Consider the following 23,694-nt stretch of genomic DNA (forward strand, 5'->3'; position numbering starts at 1 on the left):
CGGAAATCTTCAATAATTCAATAATTTTCAGTTTATTTCATGAAGGTGAAATATCATTTTTGTTATTCTTAAATTGTCAAGTGTGCGACAAATTCCTGTTTTTATATTCTTTATTCTTCAAATGAGGGCAAATTGTTTGTACATCTGGTATTTGTCCATTGTATTTTTTCTTACTATATTTTCTCTTATGGGTGGTTTTCAAAATAATGAAGCCTTTTTCTTCGCTCTCACATTACTTTAATTCAGTTCAGTTTTAGAAAGTGTTTTTGGGCTAACTGTATCCATAGAAATGTAGTCAATAAATATGTGCAATTTCAGCTTAATGGCTCAAGCAGTTTTAAAGTTATCAAATTATATAGCTAATTTTGCCTGTGCACCCAAAAAAGTGTAACATTTTACAAGGAGGCTAGATTTCGCGTTTTATTTTTTCATACCAAGCTTTTTTGTTGCAACTTTGATTTCAATGTAACTTAAACTTTGCACATTTAAAGCAAAATACTTTTATTCATAAACTACATCTTATTCTTACCAATATTTCACATCTTGTGATGGAACCCCCTTCACAAGAAATAGTGAAACAATTAATAAATTTAAATGTTGAGCACTACAATTTCATAACCCCACTACTTTTCTTTAGTCCTAATGTTTTTCTCAGATCTAAATCCTTTCAGATTTGAAGACACAATATGAATTTTTACCTAAATAAATCAACTTTCTCAGAATCTTGATGAAGGTCTATGCACCCTTTTCTAGGTAAAATGTTATGTCTGATTTGTTCAGAAAGTGTAATTTTAAAAACCCTTGTCCACTAACATTTGATTAAATAAGTTTCAGACCATGCACATGCACCTATTATTTATCATACTTGTTGAAAAAAATACTGTTATTCATATTTCCTTGTCATAAAACACTACAGCATTTATCACAAATCTTAATGGAAATTCACTGAACTTTCTGGAAATTTACTGAACTTTCGAATTAAAGGTTGAACAAAATTCTGATTGGTATTTCTCAACACTTGCACAAAGTTGTTTTCTTGAAGTATTTGTTATCATATAAAATAGATGTCACACTTTGGCTTCATTATTTTAAAACCACCCTTACACTTTTTTATTGTGTTAGATCTAGTGTTTTATTTTCCCATCGTTAATTATGTGTTTTAAAGTTCTAGGAAGTTGTAGCTAATCAGTTCACCCACGATCTGATCAAGGTTGATAATTGATCTTTAAGGGAAAATAATCAAGCTTTTATCAACTGGAGATATTGATTAGCAACGGCGGCTATTAAACCAATATGAATGGTACTTAAAATGCGAGGCATATAAACAGTCTATTGGATTTTGACTGCAAAAGTGATGTCTATGTTTTCAAATTAATAAAGAAACTAAAATTACAATTATTTGCATTACCTTTGCTTACACTTAAGAAGTTTACGACACTTCCTTACGGTAGTGATATTATCCATCAAATAGTCACAACAAATTTAGACTTACATGCAGTGATAAAGACACCAGTAGTATGTTATACAAGCATTTGACTACCCTCATAGTCAGATAGGTTTTAAGTACATTTGTACATGTTTTTCAAAGCCTAAACACGTAGGACTGTTTACATAGCGAATATTAATAACAGAGTCATGATTATACATAGAGATACATTACCTGACATAGTCGCGATCTATAAAAGATAGATCAACGTGAGGCAATCTTGACTGCATGATTCGTCTAAGTATGGGCAAAAAATTTTCCCCTGGCCATGTTGTCATCGAAACGTCCCTTTCGTAAAGATTTTCACTGAAATAATGTAAACCCAGAGGATTATCATATTATTTTTGCAACAATTTTACACAAGATACTTGTGTTTTCGCCTCTACGTGTCGGCGGGACGAAATCACGAAAACACGACAAATAAGGTTTTTATCGCGTTTTCATGTCGGCGGGGCGGAGTCATGACAGCACGACAAATAAAGGGCACCGACACGACATATTCATGCCCGCCAACATAAAAACTCAACCGATAAATATGTCGTGTCGGTGCCCTCTAAACGGATTTTTCTCAGAATGTGTCGTCTTTCCTAGTTTTCGCCCTACAAATACATTAACAGAAGACACGAAAACTCGACAGATAAGGTGTTTGTCGAGTTTTCGTATTTTCATGTAGTTGTGTTTTTGCCTCGCCAACACGCCTACATGACAGGGTGGAACCAGACACCATGCACTATATGGCAGCATTCATAACACTAAACGCAACAAGAGCAACACATCGGAACCAAGGCCATTCAAAAACTGACAATGTATTAAACTAGAATGTGTCTGTAGGACACAGGGTGTGCCCCCCACTGGTACATTTGTCACAAATAAGTGGCAATAATTCAAATGATTGCAGTCTTAATGGGGTATAGCCTCAACAAACATTTTATGAAAAGGATTCATTATTCTAGGCGCTATACTTTTCTAGCTATGAGCATCACAAACAAAAAATCCACTATTCTGGCTATTTCAAGGGCCATAACTCTGTAATAAGAGCTAAGATTCTCAAGAAGAATGCTAAGTGTGCAAGGTCACATCACGATAAAGACTCCAGCAAGGTTTCCTGAATTTACATCAAATACTTTTTGAGCTAGGTATATAATTAGGTGAAAAAGTGCATTTTTTTACTATTTCAGGGGCCATAACTTTAAAAATAAGGGGTGGAGCCAGCCAAAAAATTAGAGGTGTGCAAGTTAATATCATGATAAAGACTTATGCGAGTTTTCAACCATTTATATTAAATACTTTTTGAGCTAGGTGTGTCACAAAGTGAAAATGTACATTTTTGACTATTTCAGGGGCCATAACTCTAAAAATAGGGGGCGGACCCAAATGAAAAATTGGAAGTGTGCAAGTTCATATCATGATTAAGACTCATGCAAGGTTTCATGAATCTATATCAAATACTTTTTGACCTAGGCATGTCAGAAGGTGAAAATGCGCATTTTTGACTACTTCAGGGGACATAACTCTGAAAATTGGGGGCAGACCCAAATGAAAAATAGGAGGTGCGCAAGTTCATATCATGATTAAGACTCATGCAAGGTTTCTTGAATCTATATTAAACACTTTTTGAGCTAGGCGTGTCACAAGGTGAAAATGTGTATTTTTTACTATTTCAGGGGCCATAACTCTGAAAATAGGGGGTGGAGCCAGATGAAAAATAGGAGGTGCGCAAGTTCATATCATGATTAAGACTCATGCAAGGTTTCATGAATCTATATCAAACACTTTTTGAGCTAGGCATGTCACAAGGTGAAAAAGTACATTTTTGACTATTTCAGGGGCCATAACTCTGAAAATAGAGGGCGGAGCCAGATGAAAAATAAGAGGTGCGCAAGTTCATATCATGATTAAGACTCATGCAAGGTTTCATGAATCTATATTAAATACTTTTTGAGCTAGGCGTGTCACAAGGTCAAAATGTGCATTTTTGACTATTTCAGGGGCCATAACTCTGAAAATAGGGGGTGGAGCCAGATGAAAAATAGGAGGTGCGCAAGTTCATATCATGATAAAGACTCATGCAAGGTTTCATCAATTTATATCAAATACTTTTCGAGCTAGGCGCGTCATGAACTTCGGACGGACGGACGGAAGGACGGACGGACAGACGGACGGACGCACGGATGCACGGACAAGACCAAATCTATATGCCCCCACCACTCATGGGGGGCACAAAAACAGTGTGTGCACCAAACACAACCAGAGCCTTACATCAAACACTAGGCCATTCCCCAATTCACACTGTAGTGGAAGCATTAAGTGCACCAAATACAACAAGAGCCATACATCGAAAACCAGGTCACTCCCCAATTCACACTGTAGTGGAAGCATTAAGTGCACCAAATACAACCAGAGCCATACATCGAACATCAGTCCACTCCCAAGTTCACACTGTAGTGGAAGCATTAAGTGAACCAAATACAACCAGAGCAATGCATCGAATACAAGGTCACTCACCCATTCACACTGTATTGGAAGCATTAAGTGCAGCAAATACAACCAGAGCCATACATCGAACACAAGGTCACTCCCCAATTCACACTGTAGTGGAAGCATTTAGTGCAACAAATACAACCAGAGCCATACATCGAGCACCAGGTCACTCCCCAATTCACACTGTATTGGAAGCATTAAGTGCAACAAATACAACCAGAGCCATACATCGAACACCAGGTCACTCCCCAGTTCACACTGTATTGGAAGCATTAAGTGCACCGTAATACAACCAGAGCCTACATCGAACGCCAGGTACTCCAATTCACACTGCTATTGGAAGCATTAGGCACCAAATACAACCAAGAGCCATACATCAAACACTAGGCATTCCCCAATTCACACTGTAATGAAAACATTAAGTGCACCAAATACAACCTGAGCCATACATCAAACACTAGGGCATTCCCCAATTCACACTGTATTGGAAGCGTTAAGTGCACCAAATACAACCAGAGCCATACATCGAACACCAGGACACTCCCCAATTCACACTGTATTGGAAGCGTTAAGTGCACCAAATACAACCAGAGCCATACATCGAACACCAGGTCACTCCCCAATTCACACTGTATTGGAAGCATTAAGTGCACCAAATACAACCAGAGCCATACATCGAACACCAGGTCACTCCCCAATTCACACTGTATTGGAAGCATTAAGTGCACCAAATACAACCAGAGCCATACATTGAACACCAGTCCACTCCCAAATTCACACTGTATTGGAAGCATTAAGTGCACCAAATACAACCAGAGTCATACATCGAACACCAGTCCGCTCCCCAATTCACACTGCAGTGGAAGCATTAATTGCACCAAATACAACCAGAGCCATATATCGAACACCAGTCCACTCCCAAATTCACTCTGTATTGGAAGCATTAAGTGCACCGAATACAACCAGAGCCATACATCGAACGCCAGGACACTCCCCAATTCACACTGTATTGGAAGCATTAAGTGCACCAAATACAACCAGAGCCATACATCAAACACTAGGGCATTCCCCAATTCACACTGTATTGGAAGCATTAAGTGCACCAAATACAACCAGAGCCATATATCGAACACCAGGACACTCTCCTATTCACACTGTAGTGGTAGCGTTAAGTGCACCAAATACAACCAGGCCATACATCGAACACCAGGCCCACTCCCCATCACACTGTATTGGAAGCGTTAGTGCACCAGATACAACAGAGCCATACATCGAACACCAGGACACTCCCCAATTCACACTGTATTGGAAGCATTAAGTGCACCAAATACAACCAGAGCCATACATCGAACACCAGGCATCCCCATTACACACTGTAGTGGAAGCATAACACAATACAACCAGAGCAACATCGAACACAAGTCACCAATACACGTATGAAGCATAAGTGCACAATACAACCAGGCATACATCGACACAGCCACTCCCAATCACACGTAGTGAAGCATTAAGTACCAAATACAACCAAGCATCATCGAACAAGGCACTCCATTCACATGTGGAAGCATTAAGTGCACAATACAACCAAGCCATACACGAACACAGTCACCCCAATTCACACTGTAGTGGAAGCATAGGCACAATACAACCAGAGCATACATCGACACCAGTCACTCCAATTCACACTGTATGGAAGCTTAGTGCACAAATACAACCAACCATATCAACACGCACTCCCAATTCACACTATGAAGCATTAATGCACCAATACAACCAAGCCATCATCGACCCGCACTCCCAATCACACTGTATTGGAAGATTAAGTGACAAATACAACAGAGCCATCATCACTCCCAATCACATGATGAGCTTAAGTGCACCAAATACAACCACAGCCATACATCGAACACCCAGTCCGCTCCCCAATTCACACTGTAGTGGAAGCATTAAGTGCACCAAATACAACCAGAGCCATACATCGATCACCAGTCCACTCCCGAATTCACACTGTAGTGGAAGCATTAGGTGCACCAAATACAACCAGAACCATGCATCAAACACCCGGCCACTCCCCAATTCACACTAAAGTGAAAGCATTAAGTGCACCAACTACAACCATAGCCATGCATCGAACACCAGGCCACTCCCCAATACACACTGTATTGGAAGCATTAAGTGCACCAAATACAACCAGAGCCATGCATCGAACACCAGTCCAATCCCCAATACACACTGTATTGGAAGTATTAAGTGCTCCAAAATACAACCAGAGCCATGCATCGACTCCCCAATACACACTGTACTGGAAGCATTAAGTGCACCAAATACAACCAGAGCCATGCATCGAACACCAGTCCACTCCCTAATACACACAATAGTGGAAGTATTAAGTGCCCCAAATACAACCAGAGCCATACATCGAACACAAGGTCACTCCCCAATTCACACTGTGGTGGAAGCATTAAGTGCACCAAATACAACCAGAGCCATGCATCGACTCCCCAATACACACTGTATTGGAAGCATTAAGTGCACCAAATACAACCAGAGCCATGCATCGAACACAGTCCACTCCCTAATACACACAATAGTGAAAGTATTAAGTGACCCAAATACAACCAGAGCCATACATCGAACACAAGGTCACTCACCAATACACACTGTATTGGAAGTATTAAGTGCACCAAATACAACCAGAGCCATGCATCGACTCCCCAATACACACTGTATTGGAAGCATTAAGTGCCCCAAATACAACCAGAGCCATGCATCGAAGAACACCAGTCCACTCCCTAATACACACAATAGTGGAAGTATTAAGTGCCCCAAATACAACCAGAGCCATACATCGAACACAAGGTCACTCCCCCATTCACACTGTATTGGAAGCATTAAGTGCACCAAATACAACCAGAGCCATACATCGAACACCAGGACACTCCCCCATTCACACTGTATTGGAAGCGTTTAGTGCACCAAATACAACCAGAGCCATACATCGAACACCAGGGCACTCCCCCATTCACACTGCATTGGAAGCATTTAGTGCACCAAATACTCCCCAATACACACTGTAGTGGAAGCATTAAGCGCACCAAATACAACCAGAGCCATACATCGAACACCAGTCCACTCCCCAATACACACTGTATTGGAAGCATTTAGTGCACCAAATACAACCAGAGCCATACATCGAACACCAGGCCACTCCCCAATACACACTGTAGTGGAAGCATTAAGTGCACCAAATACAACCAGAGCCATACATCGAACACAAGGTCACTCCACAATTCACACTGTAGTGGAAGCATTAAGTGCACCAAATACAACCAGAGCCATACATCGAACACCAGGCCACTCCCAAATACACACTGTAGTGGAAGCATTAAGTGCCCGAAATACAACCAGAGCCATACATCGAACACAGGCCACTCCCCAATTCACACTGTAGTGTAAGCATTAAGTGCACCAAATACAACCAGAGCCATATGGCGGCAATGGAAACTATTGAGAACCAAACGCAACTAGATTTTAACACCGAAACTCAGGCCAGTCCTGCATTGACAGTGTAGTGGAAAGCACTGAGAAAATATAAAACCTAACCAGAGTCACACACTGAAACCTAGGCAAATCATGCATTGACGATGCAGCGGAAATCACTAAGAGAACCAAAGGCAACAAGAGCCGCACGTCGTCACCCAGGTCAGTCATTCACTGACGCTGTAGTAAAAGTGCTGAGAAAATAAAAAAAGAACGCGACCAGAGTCAAACACCGATACCAAGGCCAATCATGCACTGATGCTGTAGTTGAAAACACTAACTGAACCATACGGAACAAGAGCCACACACCGAAAAGCAGGCTAGTCATGCAACTGACACTCCAGTGTAAATCACTAAGTTAACCAAACGCTACCAGAGCCACGCACCAAAACTCAAGCCAGTCATGCACTTACGCTGCAGTGGAAATCATTAAGTGCACCAAACGCAACCAGAGGCACTCACCGTAAACCAGGCCAGTCATGCATTGACGCTGCAGTACAAAGCACCGAGTGTACGAAACGCATATACTGCAAACACGGCCATTCTCGAATCAACGGTATAATGAAAATCTATGATTGCATCAAATGTTATCTGAGCCATATGATGCAAACCAGGTCAGTCACGAGTAGACACTTCAGTGAAAAGAAACAGTATACGAAGCGCTTAATAAACCAGTCAACAAGAAAAAGTAGATGGCTTGCTATACACTCATTTGTGGTTGTTTTGTTCAATATTTGAAAAGCACAAATGACAGCTTAACCACTTCACAACTACACCACGTTTCCCACTAATTCTTAGTTTATCAAATATCACGGTAGACAATGCAACCAATCTGACTAAAGTACATCTCCTATTACGCTACGCATAGGATCTGAAAACGACCTATTCATTGCCTCGTTCTGACGGCCCTTTCACTAGCCAATCAGAGCCTAGCTTACAACATCTTGCAAATCTACCTCTAGCATTGACTTTTGATATTTACAATTCATATGTCGTAATGTAACAGATAGCCGGTTAGCTCAGTCGGTAGGCCACTTGCTTTGTAAGCGAGAGGTCCCGGGTTCGAGTCCTGGAATAATTGCATATTTTTCTTACTCTTTGACAATTGAACAAGTCGTCTGATTGGATAACATAAAAATGGCAATAATGGAAATCCAAAATATACAGAAGACGAATGTGAATGGGTCGTTCTCAGATCTTCGTTTAGAAGATCAAGTACTTTAGTCAGATTGACAATGCAACTGCCATGGTCGAAAATAATGTTCTGTTTGATAGGTACTAAAACATTAATAAGGAATCGATCTTATCGATTTACGTCGCTAAGCGACGAAAATCGGGTTCGATCCTTCTACGGTAACATGCAATATACCGAATGAGATAAATACTATCGAATAAAATAATGTGTACTTCCGGCACGTGCACAGAGCGTTTGACTTCGGATGTTTTAGAAGAATACGCCTTTCCTTTGTGCCCTATAAGCGTCAACATAACTTGTCCGAACCGCAATTTTACACATCAGTATAAATATGGATATATGGTATATATACACGTAGTGTGCACTTATAAATAAAAGCACAAAGTGAGCACAGTTCATATAATTTACCTCTCAGGGGGGAGGCGGAAATTACCTGTACACAACATAATACAATACAATACAATACAATACAATACAATATGGGCAGTGTTGTTTTTATTCCAAAATATACCTTTAAATTGATAGTGAATCGATCCTAAGCGTAGCGACAAAAATCGGGATCTATCCCTCTACGGTAACATGCGATATACCGAATGAGATATATACTACCGAATTAAAAAATGTCCTTCCGTGCTGTTATTAGACAGTTCTTTTTTCAAATGTTATGGGATGAGTAGAAGCCGGATCGATTCCCGATTGAGGCAGTGCCTTGTTTCATATTATGTTTTCCATCGGATACATATGCGAGATAGTTATTATTTACCTTTAATTCCAGTAAAACTAGATTTGATAAAGATATCTAAGCAACAAAAAGTAGATTTTGCACAACATTTTAAACAATAAAGCAGAAGTTTTTTTGTTAGTTTTGTTGGATTTTAAAGCACACCGCCACACTGTATGTCATATCACGACTTTTTCAGCTTTTAACGACTAAGGAAGTTCCTTGGGTGCCACTCCAGACAATATTGCAAGCCTAAATGGATCCCTCACCGATGTAGGTTCAAGTCTCACTCGGGCATTGCATTGTTATGTGAGAAGCCATCCGGTTGGCATACGGAAGGTCATTAAACCCAACAAAAACAAAACAAAATACCTACCTGCATGGTGGTATACAATCGGCACATTTCTCCGCTGGTTCTCGCATGTATTCGGCATGAACATTCTGGATACATTCATAGTGTTCTGCAGTATAGCACGGTACGTAACCTGTTTCTTGATCAACTGTATTGTTTGAGGACACAGACCCATTTATATGACCGACTTGAAAGAAATACAGATAGCAACCACACTTTTCACTGATGTCTTCTAGTTTACATTCTTTTTGACAATCCTGTCGAAGAAAATGTAACATCATATTTTTGCAAAATTGAACGTTTCGATACAAAAATGTTTAACGACATTCCATAACTACTATTTCAAATTACAGTGTTATCGAACTACTGCTTTCTTCTATTGTATTATTCCCAGATATATAGAGAGGATATCTGTATGTTTCAGCGTTAGATTGAAATATCTTTCACGAGTGAACACCAGATACAATATTTTCGCGAGTGGCATTGCTACGAGTGAACATGGAAGATATGGTGTTCCTGTTGAAAGATATTTTGATCTTACATGTAAAACAAACAAATTTTCTTTTTATTTCATGTTTTGATTAAATTTACCCATTTTAAAGTTTCTTACAGCCGAATGTGTATAAATACGAGCACACACACACACCAACCCGCACAATGTCTCCTCTATCAAACTGTGAGAGTATATTGCAGCGCTGTGCGGAGTTCTTAATATATATTTTAGAAATTTAAAATGGCGTCATATGAAAATGACACAAGACTACACTTTTCGAAATGTTAGAATCCATCATGAATCATTTTATGGACATTTATTATGATACACTACAAATGCTTATATATTTTTCATAAATTATTTAAATACAGGATGCAACTTGACTTACACAAAACACTGGATATGGATTTTTACAAGAAATCGCTTCATTTCATTATTTCCATATCAACCTTTCTATTCATTACATCCATAACATAAAACAACTAACTTTTCGCGCTAACTTACATTTTGTTGAAAATATTGATAACACAGTTGCGTCATTAATCTTGTTTACTTTTGCCATTGTTGCAAAAGAGTTTGCCGTTTCTTTTATTTAGGACATGATTCTAAATAACATGATCCAAAACCCAAAACGGACGTAGATAATAACTAAGACGCTAAAATTGCATTCAGAATCCTTTTAAGATTGTGTCGGTCTTATCATTCCATATGAATTTTTTCCATCAAATGCCATTCATTTCAGCATTTCATAAAATATAAACAGCGATTTCAGACTTTCTCAATCAATAACTTATTTAACAAATCGAATTGTTCCCGTCTCCTTTAGTGAGTAAATTGCTACATAATTTCATTTAATATAAATACTTTTATCTCCATCAATAGAACAAATTTAATACTCAGCTGGTCTCCAGATCACGTGAATGTCGTGCAAGTATTTTACTCTTTGGTCAAATTAAAGTAGTTTCAAATACATTCTTCCTCTGGGATTTCCAAACCGACTTTTGGACAACAAAAATGTCTGCAATCAGAGCCTTTGTTTAGTTGAATTGAGAAACCAAATGAAACTGTTAAAATATTACCTACTTATTCCCCTTTTCTTCTCAAAATAGGTAGGGGCCAATAAGGTCTACCATGCATCCCCCTAGACTTTTTTTCATAGGTACCAAATTGTCCGGCAGGACCAACTCTTTCAAAATGAAAAATGTTCCTATGAAAAAACTCTTTTGACCTATATATGATTTCACTGTTTCCATGGCAACCGTTCATTTTTGGAAAGGACAACCATATAAATGATAATCAGTCATATTTTGGTCAGTTTTGGTGATAAAACAATAAAAATGGTATCAAACTGGAGCTAAGACATTGGCCTTAAAACAGCAGTATTTTTATGTTAATTGACTCATTTGCATATTCATGAATATTAATGAGAATGTTACAAAATGACAAAATTTTGTTAGAAAATAATAGTTTCTAAGTTTTGAATCAATTTAATTGTACCAAACAGTTTTGATCTGTTCTGAAAGTCTCTCAGCGTTTTCTTAAATAGTATTTTGTAACACTGATGGTAAATTTTTTACTCCAAAATAGGTATGTTTAGCTACAGTGAAACACCGCTCGCTCGAGCATCGATGACTCGAGCACCCGGCTCGCTCGAGCAATTCATGTGGTCCCGGCCGATTTCCTTCTATTTTCTATGTGAAATTACCATGGTGGTCGAGCATCGATAACTCGATCGCTCGAGCATGACACTGGTCCTGTGAATTAATTTACTCTTGTTGCTTATGGCAAACTCGAGCAGAGGTGTCAACATTTTTCACACCTTCGGCGATCAAGAATGAATTAATGTTTATTTAAAATTTTCACACGTCGTGAGAACTGCATGGTCTATTCCCCGACTATCTTAAATGTTTGTTTGTCGGTATATTTGATCTGATAATGAAATTGATTATTGATGAAAGATTGAAGAAAAAATTTATTGATTAAAATTGTTATTAATTATTACTTTTCTGCGGGATCGAGAAGATAATTATGAGATCTTAATATTTTAATCAACAGATGTTTGCATGCAAATAGAGGAAATAAGCCTTTTCATAAAATTGAGACGATAATTATGAGATCTTAATTTGGAGAAGAAAATTGCGAATTTAATTTACAGTATTTCAAATAAAAAAAAATGTATTAGCTGTTTTTTCACATGTGCCATTTACGATCTATCATAAATAACGTTTGTAATACGTTTTTTGAAAATGTCACGAGTGTGTTATTATTACGCATCACTGTTTCCTCTGCAAATGGTCTCGATGAGAATTGGTAAAACAAACTTCAATTTTCTTCGTATGTTGGTCAAAGTTTGGGTCGCTCGAAACCATAGATAACTCGAGCATTTTGCTCATCCCCTTGCGACCTCGAGCGAGCGGTGTTTCACTGTAATTTGCATAAAATTAACCACTACCATAACCAACATCTCAGGAAACAAGATACCACTAAAATTTAATAAAATGATATAATTAATTGGTATCAGTAAAATAACAATTATGTGAGCTATCTTGTTTGGAAATGTAGTTTAAACATCTTTTTGAAGGAGGAATCAGTATGTAACATACTTTACACATGTTACGTTACCATTTCAATAAATTTGTTTTATTACATCAATTATTTAGAAAATATAGATCAGACAGTTTTGATCTGGTCGTAATGTCTCTCAGTGTTTTCTAGAATAGTATTTTGTTACTCTGAAGGTAAATATTTTTTTCTACATTAGGTATTTTAGTTAATTTTCATAAATTAATCTATGCTAAAACAGACATCTCTTGAAACAAGATATAACTAAAACTGAACAACATGATGAAATAAACTGTAATCAATAACCTTGTGTTATTTGAGCTATATCATATGAAAATATAGTGTCAATACTTATTTGAAGGAGGAATCTGTTTGTTACATACTTAACACATAGCGCTGGCTTAAGAGGAATTCTGTTTTAGTAAACATGGTCCAAAAGGGCCAGAAAATTTTAAATTGTGTCTGTACGTTAAATGTAATGAAATGTGAAATTGCCCTCACATCCCTAGCACTAGCTTAAACAGTGTTCTGTAATAGTAAAATTGTATAGATTAGTTAAAATCTGAATCTAAAATTAGATGAAATGTCTGAAAAATATTAACTGCACACAATTTAAGGCAGCAGTGTTACAAGAAAATCCCAATCTGCACGTCTTGATTAAGATGTGACTTACGATATTTTCACTTTAATGTTACCTAATGTAGCATATTTGCTCTCTTGTTGGTTAGCTGTTCTGAATAATATGTTGCTTTATGACATATTATTAATAAGATAGATAGCAACTGACAATAGAAGATCATAGGCTCTCAAAAAAACAAAAAAAAAAAAAACAAAGAAAAATATCAAACAGGGAATGCCACGCACCAAAAGCGCAGCCTCCTCTAAACGAACCCCCCAGCACGCAAACGCGTGCACCACACACACACACACTCAAAGCTTACACATCAGGACAAAACGAACAACACACACACACACACTCAAAGCCAACACATAATGACAAGACGAACAATAAGCATACACACACGCGCGCACACAAAGTCAACACACAAGGACAAAACGAACAAACAAAGGAACACAGTGGGGCACCGCCTTGGAACGGTCAGTGGCAAAAACACCACTGGGGAGCTTAAACCGGTTTATGGTGCACACCCAACCTCCCTCTTACCCCCACCATGTTCCAAAGACATTAAATCACTTAATTTTTATGAATGACATTTGATTACACTTTGATTCTGGAGCAATCTGTATCATGCTCTCGAGTTTCTTGCTACAGTTTGAACTTTTGACAAAGACAGGTCATGCCTTTGTTATAACCTTTGGTACGTAACTTAATTGATAATCAAACTTTATTTGTTATGATTGATGTATAGCTTCTCTTAGTAGTGTATCTCTTAATGTTCCGGTATATCTAGGAATATTCCATCACAAAATACAATTTAGTCCTTGTCGGTACAATTTAAAATATTAAAAAAGTTTGTAGATTCTGTCATTCTTGTAAATGTTTCAAAATTACAACAAAAGTTTTCTTTATTTCATATCTTTAAAGTTTTATTTATTTCTTATATTTTGATTTGGTATCACTTAAACAGTTTTGGTCAACCTGGTAAAAGTTCTAAATGTAAAGTGTTTACTTAAATACCTGCATATTTTCTTTTGTTGGTTTAGCACCGCTTTGCAACAGAAATTCAGTCTTTTAATGTTGAGTTAACCTAACAAGTGTCCCTGGATTCTGTACCGGAACTACTATTCAGTTCTCTACAGGGAAGTTCTAAGTTCTCCGTATTATACAGGTTTCAGACACGATGTCTTTATTGAATCGTCATGGAGAGCAAAGGCCTCATCCAGATATCTGACTCAAGACCCTATGATTCGTCCTATCGAGCTAGGGTTGGTTTTGTATATGTTCTTGTAATGCTACTATTTCTATATTAGAAAAAAATACTTTTTATAAAACTTGATTTTTACTCACAGGACGACTGCACACATCAGCTGTATGATCATGATATTATGAACGCACAGATGGATATTATTGTATGTTTTATTGAAATTCTATTTAAAATTATAGTTTTATGGATGTTGCAATATATATTTTAGGCAATTTCTGAAATAACAGAAGAAAACCTTAAAATTTACCACTAACAGTTTAGATAAATCAGTATGTGACAATGTGGGCTTCAATTTCTTCTTAGATATCTTTTTTAAAAAGCAATGGTAGTGGTAACGTATTTTAAAGTGTGTTACGGAAAAAAAATCACACTGTTTGACAAATAAAGACGCATATTGTGTTATTATAGTGCAAAATAAGTAATATTAATTATGTTTCTGAAATAGCTTCTAAATAATTGATTCAATACAACAAGGTTGTTGAAATGGTAACGTAACATGTGTAATGTATGTTACATTTTTATTCTTCCTTCAATAAAGTGTAAACACGAAGTCTGTGAACATTATAGACCACATAAAAATTGTTATTTCATTGATAACAATTAATTATAGCATTTTATTCAGTTTTATTGGTCTCAGAATTTTATTCATTGTTTGTGACACTGGTTCATTTTATGCAAATTAGCTGAGAACATCCAGTTTTTAGTAAAATAAAATACCATAAGAGTAACAAAATAATATTTTAAAACATACCGAGAGACTTTAAGACCAGGTTTTTTGTTTTATCACCTAAACTGACCAAGATATGACTGTTAATCATCTATACGGTCCTTTTCAAAAATGAATGGTTGCCATGGAAACAGTGAAATCATATATAGTTCAAAAGAGTTTTTTCATAGGAACATTTTTTATTTTGAAAGAGTTGGTCCTGCCGAACAATTTGGTATCTATGAAAAAATGTCTAGGGTGTGTGTGTGTGGGGGGGGGGGGGGGGGGGGGGGGGGGGGGGGGGGGGGGGGGTGCATGGTAGACCTTATTGGCACAAAATTTGAGGGTTATGTATTCTTACCAACAGTGTCAGCCCATTACTCGAATCCTTGCAGCGCAATTTTTTACCCCATCCTGGAACTCTCTGTTTTGAAACCTAAATATAATGTTTCAATGTTTAACACAAATTTCCAACAAACTTTATTGTCTGAATAATTTAACTCCTCTTAAAGGTATACCAAATATCCAGTCGGTACAATTTTGGGATCAACATTTTGATGAGAAAATTGAACATTTAAATATATTTCTGATATGATGTATTCAGAAATGACAATTATCAAGCTAAACACAATTTATCAATAACAGCATGAAATAGTGCTCAGTCATTAGCTAATTTAAAGAACAATAGACAAGAGGCCCAAATGGGCCTAAGTCGCTCACCTGAGGAGGACATTGACCACCTTGCTTCTGACTACAGACCAAGTCTGATCAATATCGATCAAGTGGTTCCTGAGAAGAAGTCATTTAATGTTTAAGTTTGGGGAGGACATTTCAATGATGCTACATTCCAAGTTTGATCTAAATCCATCAAGCGAATCATGAAAAGAGGTCATATAATGTTCTTGTTTTTTTCAGCTCTAAAGGCTCCTAAAAGGGGTCCATAAACCAAATTTGAAAACATTTGGGAGAAGACCTTACAGTGATGCTAAAAGCCAAGTTTGATGAAGATCAATTTGGCGATTCATGCAAAAAGTCATGTAAAGGTATTTCTAGCTTTACTCACGGCTCATACAATTGGTCAAACATCCCAATCTGAACAAAACTGGAAAGAGACCTTAAAATGACACTTAACATTATGCTTCATACCAAGTTTGATGCTGTTCCATCAAGCTGATCATCACAAAAAGTCATTTAAGGGTATTTCTATTTTACTTCTATTAGTCCCTAAAAGGTGTCAATCACCCGCATTTAAATAAAATTGGGATGAGACCTTACAGTGATGCTACAATCAAAGATAAATGAAGATCCACTGAGTGGTTCATCAGAAAAAATCCATAAAGGTATTTCTATTTTAAGTTCTATTGGCCATTTAAAGAGGCCAAGTGCTCCAAAACTTTAAAGCAATTTTGCAAAGATCTTATAATGGGGCTACATAGAAAGTTTGATCAAGATACATCTAGCGGTTCATGAAAAGAAGTCGTTTAAAGGTAGTTTTGTTTTTAGCTTTATGGTCCCTAAAAGGGCCCAAGCGTTCCCATCTGAACAAATATGGGTGAAGACCTTACAATGATACTACAGACCAAGTTTAATGAAGATAAGACTAGCGGTTCATGAAAAGGACTCATTTAAAAGTATTTCTAATTTCAGATCTAGGGGTCTCTAAAAGGGATGAAGTGCCCCCTATTTTGAAAAATTTGGTAGAGGATCTTAAAATGATGCTATAGACCAGGTCTGATAAAGTTCTATTCAGCAGTTCATGAAAACGAGGCGTAAAGAAGTATTTTTATTTTTAGTCCAAGCGGCCCCTTACAGGGGCTGACTTCCCCATTTGACCAACGGACCTTATAATAATGCGACGGACCAAGTTTGGTGAAGTTCCTTCTTGTAGTTCATAAGCGGAAGCCGTATAAAAGTATTTTTATTTTCAGCTTTAGTGGCCTCTAAAAGATGCCAAGCATTCTCATTTGAATGAAATCGATAAAGAGCCTTATAGTGATGGTACAGACCAAGTTTAATGAAGATCCACCTAGCGGTTCATGAGAAGAAGTTGTTTAAATGATTTTTTTTTCTTCATAAAAGTATTGAGGGTCCTAAACGGTCCTAAATTTGGAAAAACACTTGATAGTGGTCTATGCCAGGATGTAATTCTGTAGATGTATATGAGGAGAAGCTGTTAAAGTAAAAGTGTTGACGCAGGACGCTGGACGAAGGATGACGGACGCTGGACCATCCATCTATATTAAACGTCTATTTTTATACAATGACAAATCTAATGGCGTTGTACTTCTATCATTAAATGTTTTGCACTTGTTGTATGGAACAACATAACGGCATGACGATCTCAAACCTTATCTACTTTGAACATACTCTGTATGCAATTCTATTAAATACATAGGTGCTCTGCTAATGTGACAGCTATACATGAAAGAAAGTATCTTAAACTCAATCATTGCTTTCACCGGCATACAATGCTTGTTTGAAACTGTCAAATTTCCTCCTGTTAAGGACAAGTTTTGCACTGGTGTTTTGAAAACTATGCATCTTACGTACCTCACCGTTAGCTACACCATACAATATCACATTGCACTAATCTAGATGAGAAATAACTAGAGTCAAAACTAAAATGTTTTACTAAAATTCCTAAATAGTTAGAAATAAAAAACAAAGAAAATTCCTAAATTTGTATTTTGTCATAGACATGGCCTTGTTAATATTTATTTGAAATGGTATAAATTACATTCAAAATGTCTATATATTTGCCAATAAAGTATTTTACCTGTACAAATTTATTGCTCAATCAAATCTGAAACTTTCACATAGATCTCTTTTTTTTCAGTTTTCTAACCATTTGATGGACCAAAAAATTTGTAATTTTAAGCATAAATATTGTTGACTGCAGTCCTAAAATACTGAAATTAGCCATAGATTTTGTCAGAGACTCTTTGAAAGCCTGTTGTACTTTTATACTCGATTTGCATATTCACTTACACTCGATAGCGCAATATTTGTTTCAAAGCCAGTTGGTATGAAAACGCCGTGATTTTCGTGGAAATACCAGCTTTCTGCGTCCGTTCCTACAACAACACCTGCTGATGACGTCACGAGTGGTATGCTCTCCCTCTGATCAACATTGAGTAGCAATTCCAAAGCTAAAAATTAATAGAAGATAAATAAAAGCTTCCAGTGCATAAACTGAATAAGTGAGAACTCACAAGTAAAACTGTTACAATCAAGTACAATCTTATTACGAATGATGACTTTGGGATATGTGACATAGTCAGACAGACAGACAGACTGACAGACAAAGTTAAAATCCACCGCGTTTGAATCGAGCTAAACGAGGCATAGCATACATTTTAAAAAAAACTAACACGCTTTTCACCGTCACTCTAAGAGATCTTTAAGGAGGTTTCTCATCACAAATCTCTTACCATACTTTGGACCTGTACCCGCTACTTTGCCGTGTGGTTCGAGGGCTTTTACGTTCTGAGGTTTGAACTTGTAACACATTCCATAGTTGTAAGACCTGATTTGGATTATCGTTTCACTGTAATAGAAACAAAACGGTCACGATGAACCTTAGACGCTCACCCGACGCAGCAAATGTTAGAAATATCAATGTAAGAATGTTTCCGAAACACCAATGTCCGTAGAGAGGTTCACGAAAAATGTTGTTAATCTGCGAAAGGAACGTAAAGATAATGTTACAAGTAAATTTCTTTGTTGGATTTTCTGGAATTATTGAAGTTAAGATAAGGCCCATTTCATTGCTCAAGATATAAATAGTTAAGTAAATCACACTGCGTATGTGTCAATATTTTGACAAGGGAGATCAATCGCCCATTTCTGCTAATGCGGATTCTCTAAAATATTTTGGATACCCTCCCCCATAAACGGAAATATCATAGTTTAGAGTGATGTTTTAGTCTTCAGAGAATATATGCGTATGCGTTCGGTGGACTTACCTATCGCATTCTTCCCCTGCAAAATTGCATAGAAGAAAGAATTCCTTATACGGCTGTGATATATGGTCAAGGCTGGAACGATCTAGCGTAGCCATCTGCATCCGAAATTGTTCCAATGTTTTCCACATTATATCGTTACCTGACAAACAAAAGATGTAAATCTATGTATGTACTATGAGAGCTTTCAGTTAGATCGAATATTGTGCTACTATGTCACAACACTCCCACCCACCAAAACAAAACAAAAAACAAACAAAGAACAAAAAAGAACTAATACGAAACGTCAGGCTCCAACGTTCCAGAAACGCAACCTCCCCAAAATTAAACCCTGCTAAATAATAACGGAAACACAGCGAAAAACCGCCTTGGCAAAACATCACTGGAGAGTTTGACTGGTTAATAGTTTGTCAATGTTCAAAGTCACGGGAAAGAGTTTATTTAGTTATCCAATCCCTGTGAATCCCTAAATGAGATGAATGGTAAACAAGAGCACCGCCCTGCGGGTGCAGACGCTCATCTGATTTTTTTGTCTCTGTATAATTGAAATATTGTCCTACCCATGATTTTCTAAGTCCAAAAAGAGCAATAATTCTTGCAAAAGCATAATGGAGTTATGTTTCTTGCTGTAAAGAGTCAGCTTATGATAGTAAACAACTGTTGCAATACCTTTGATAGTTTAGGAGAAAAGTTTACCTAAACATACAACTTAACTAATAAATGTGATATTTTCTAAGTCCAAAAGGGGCCATAATTCTTGCAAAATGCAATACAGAGTTAAGTTTCTTGCTGTACAGGGTCAGCTTACGATGGTAAACAAGGTTGCAAGTTTTAAAGCAATAGGTTTGATAGTTTAGGAGAAAATTTTACCTAAACATAAAACTTAACCAAGAAGTCTGATATTTTCTAAGTCCAAAAGGGGCCATAATTCTTGCAAAAAGTAGGATGGAATTATGTTTCTTGCTGTCCTGAGTCAGCTATTAAAGGTGAACAAGTGTTGCAAGTTTCAAAGCAATACCTAAGTTTGACAGTTTAGGAAAAAAGCTGACTTAAACATAAAACTTAACCAGGCAACGCCGACGCCGACGCCGATCAAGTGATGACAATAACTCATCTTTTTTTTTCAAAAAATCAGATGAACTGAAAAGAGATGATGTGTAAAACACAAAAATATTGGTGCAAAGTATATATAAAACGAACTAAAACGTTTCATAAACGTATGCACTCAGTGCCTTTGTAGAAGGCAGAGAATCCAGAGAAATCTTTAAGGGCCAAATGAAAAAGAAAATACTCAGTTAAATGCTTCATTCCGTAATAAATTTCAATGGATTTTACTGAGACAATAGAAATTCTTTATTTCTAAATCAGCTTCGCGTCGTCATCTTTGACACACAGCATCAAATCTGTTTTTGTCATAGTGTGTGGTCTAGTGGTATATGGAGTAGAGAAGTCCGATTACTGAAGACTGAATCAAAACCCATTCAGTTCTTCCCAGTCGTTAAGGTTCCAAAGCGTTTATATTTTTATGTTGACACAGTTTAAATAGCCTGCCAAACAGTGCATATGCATGGTCAGATATGATGTACATGCATTTAAGACGAGTGTTCGAAAAGTATTGTGTATTGTGGTCTGAAACCTTGAAAACTGATGGAAACGTGCATGTTGTCATTTCATACCCTCAAAATATTCCCCGTGGTGAGAAATGCATAATTTTAGTTTATTGTTCCATTTCCGGAAAGCGTCACAGTAGGCTGATTTTGGTATACTGCGGAGGTACTGATGGACAGCAGAACTGAGAGCTTGTCGCGATTGATATCTACGACCAGATAGGAAGTTTTTCAAGTTTGGAAACAGAAAGAAGTTGCATGGGCCAGGTCTGGGTAATAAGGTGGATGTGGTAGCACAGTAACTCTCTCCGACTTCAAAAACTTTGTTACTGTACTAGAGGTTGGCGCTGCAGTATTGTCATGCAACAATCGAACATGTTTTAAACCTGTGACTGGGCGAAGTTTCTTGTAGTACTTCTTTAATTATTTCAAGATAACGTCACGGTAGTACCTACCAGTCACACTTCTATCCTTTTTTACTAGAATCTGTACTGCTATACCTTCGCTGGAGAAGAATATGGCATACAAAACTTTCTTTGCACTCAAAGTGCGTTTTGCAATTATTGGCCTTTGACCATGTTTGGTGGCCCATATTTTGTTCCCAACCTTTCTGACAGGTTCAAATAATGCACACAGGTTTCAGCACCTGTAAAACATTTGCACAAACCTTTTTGTCGTATTTTCGGAACATTTTAGCAATCTTTTGGCGGTTTCAACACGTAGCCTTTTTTTTTGTCTTCATTCAAAAGATTGGGTACCCACCTAGCAGAAATCTTTCTAACTGTTAAGATTTTTTTAAATAAAATGAACTGTTGATACTGAAATGCTAAATGCGTGTAATATCGCGTAAAGTATATTGAGCATCATTTTGAATAATTTCTGTGACTTTCAAATTATTTTGGTCACACATTTCTGTCTTTGGCCGACCTGATTTTGGAGCATTTTCAACAGACTCTACACCACAATCACATTTCTTTTTTAACCTGCGAACCGTCTCATAAGACACCTTGCTAGACCCATAAACACGGGTTATTTCGGCAAAAAGTTTAACCGAGTTTACTGCGAAATATTATATATGACCGAATTTCTTTGGTATTTGTTATTCGTTTTCCATCCATTTTTGCTACAGTGGTCAACTACTGTCCAAATTAATATAGCGACAACTCGGTGGAACGGTTATTGAATAGATACATGTATATCCCAATGTGTAGATATTGAATAGAGGTAATCAGCAGTATAAACATCGACTTGAAATTCCTCGTGGAAATAATCTGTCACAACAACACACAATACTTTTCGAACACTCCTCGTATACAGTCAGTTTCATAAGAGAGATATATCAAAACCACGATTCTTACAAGAGTATTAACTACAGAGATAATAAACTAAACTCACTTATGGTAACATTTTCATACTTTGCATCATAAGATGTGTAGTTGTAGCCATATATATCCTGAAATGTAACGTAAGTATATTTAACAAGAAAACTATTACATTATATGCGTGTTATATTAGTTAAAGGCCACCAGTTATTTTCAGCGACTTTAAATTTGCTATATGTTCGATATAAAATTAGCAATCTTCTGAGAGCTGTCTATAATAGTATAGGTTTCATTTGTATAGTAACAGTAGCTTAACTGCATCAAAAAGACCAAGTTTCAGCTTGATGAAATCATTTTTCAAAGTTTAATGGCACTTTCAGTAACATATTTGTCGCGATATAACTTTTAATCGTTTCTTCTAGTTGGAGCCTATTTTTGCCTTGTTCTTCTATTTCGTACTCAAATTTGCAAGCAAATAACATACAAACACTGTTAACTATACAAACTTTCAAATAGCTATGAATGGGTAATATTTAAGTTCTTAATACGCATTTTTAAAAAAAAAAAGAATACGCCCAAAAAAGTGAAAATGTGACTGTTTTTGTTTTTTTACCATTTTTGAAACAAACTGCAAAGAAATATTCTTTTTCTACCAAAATCAGACCAAAATGCCCTATTTTACATATATCTGGACAAATTTCAAGTTTAGCCAATGTTGTTGTTATAGGTACACGGTAGTAAATAAATTTGTTCTATATAAAATAAGCAATCTTCTGAGAGCTGTAATGTATAGCCAGGTAACACATGTGTAATTACTATAGGTTTGTTTACATTTCTTTAAATGCAAACCATCTCCTTGAAAATGCTACAAGAATGTCAGGTATAGGTCCACAATGAAGTAGAAACATGAAATTGCTTTCATAAAACACGAAATACCCACTGTAATCTGGAAAAAAATGGAGGATTCTTTCTTTCCGCCATTATCCGAAAGTGCTGCTTGATTACCTATTTAGTACTATAACGGCTTAGCATATGAAAAGTGGTAATATAGCACAATAATTTTCGCGTGAATGATACAACCCTTGTTGGCATGGTGGAAGAAAAGCGTTTAATAAAACGGTTATGTATATTCTGCGATAAACAACGGTTGACGGACCGGTTAGAATGCATTAAGACGTCAATTATGACGCTGACGCCCGGTTCATTGCTGCTCGCATATATTATGTCCAGCATAATTTTCATCAAATGTTTTCAATGTAAACAATCAAAGCCTCTTGTGGTTTATCGTCTAATTTACCTGTTCATCGTTCAGATGCTTAGATATTTAAGGTAGATCTGCACATTCGGATCATTCTTTTCCATAATGTAGAATTTTAAGAAA

At 36.8% G+C, this 23,694-nt stretch overlaps 2 protein-coding genes across 2 annotated transcripts; one reads left to right on the forward strand and one right to left on the reverse strand.

Moving 5' to 3' along the window:
- Positions 1–3,696: 3,696 nt before the first annotated feature.
- Positions 3,697–6,282, forward strand: LOC128558315 (mucin-3A-like). Its single transcript, XM_053547241.1, has 3 exons — positions 3,697–4,250; positions 4,784–5,207; positions 5,863–6,282. Exons 1-3 carry the CDS (start codon positions 3,697–3,699, stop codon positions 6,280–6,282), a joined length of 1,398 nt encoding a protein of 465 aa, XP_053403216.1.
- A 976-nt stretch (positions 6,283–7,258) lies between these two features.
- LOC123555360 (degenerin unc-8-like) lies at positions 7,259–23,294 on the reverse strand. The gene is made up of 8 exons (XM_053547242.1): positions 23,250–23,294; positions 22,387–22,444; positions 19,388–19,526; positions 18,854–18,969; positions 18,411–18,571; positions 15,784–15,858; positions 9,800–10,032; positions 7,259–7,412 (listed from the first exon to the last, which is right to left on the reverse strand). The coding sequence occupies exons 1-8, from the start codon at positions 23,292–23,294 to the stop codon at positions 7,259–7,261; spliced, it is 981 nt and encodes a 326-aa protein (XP_053403217.1).
- Between the last annotated feature and the right edge of the window lie 400 nt (positions 23,295–23,694).

Source organism: Mercenaria mercenaria, chromosome 7, assembly GCF_021730395.1.
Source record: "Mercenaria mercenaria strain notata chromosome 7, MADL_Memer_1, whole genome shotgun sequence".
In the NCBI taxonomy this organism is placed as follows: Eukaryota; Metazoa; Mollusca; class Bivalvia; order Venerida; family Veneridae; genus Mercenaria; species Mercenaria mercenaria.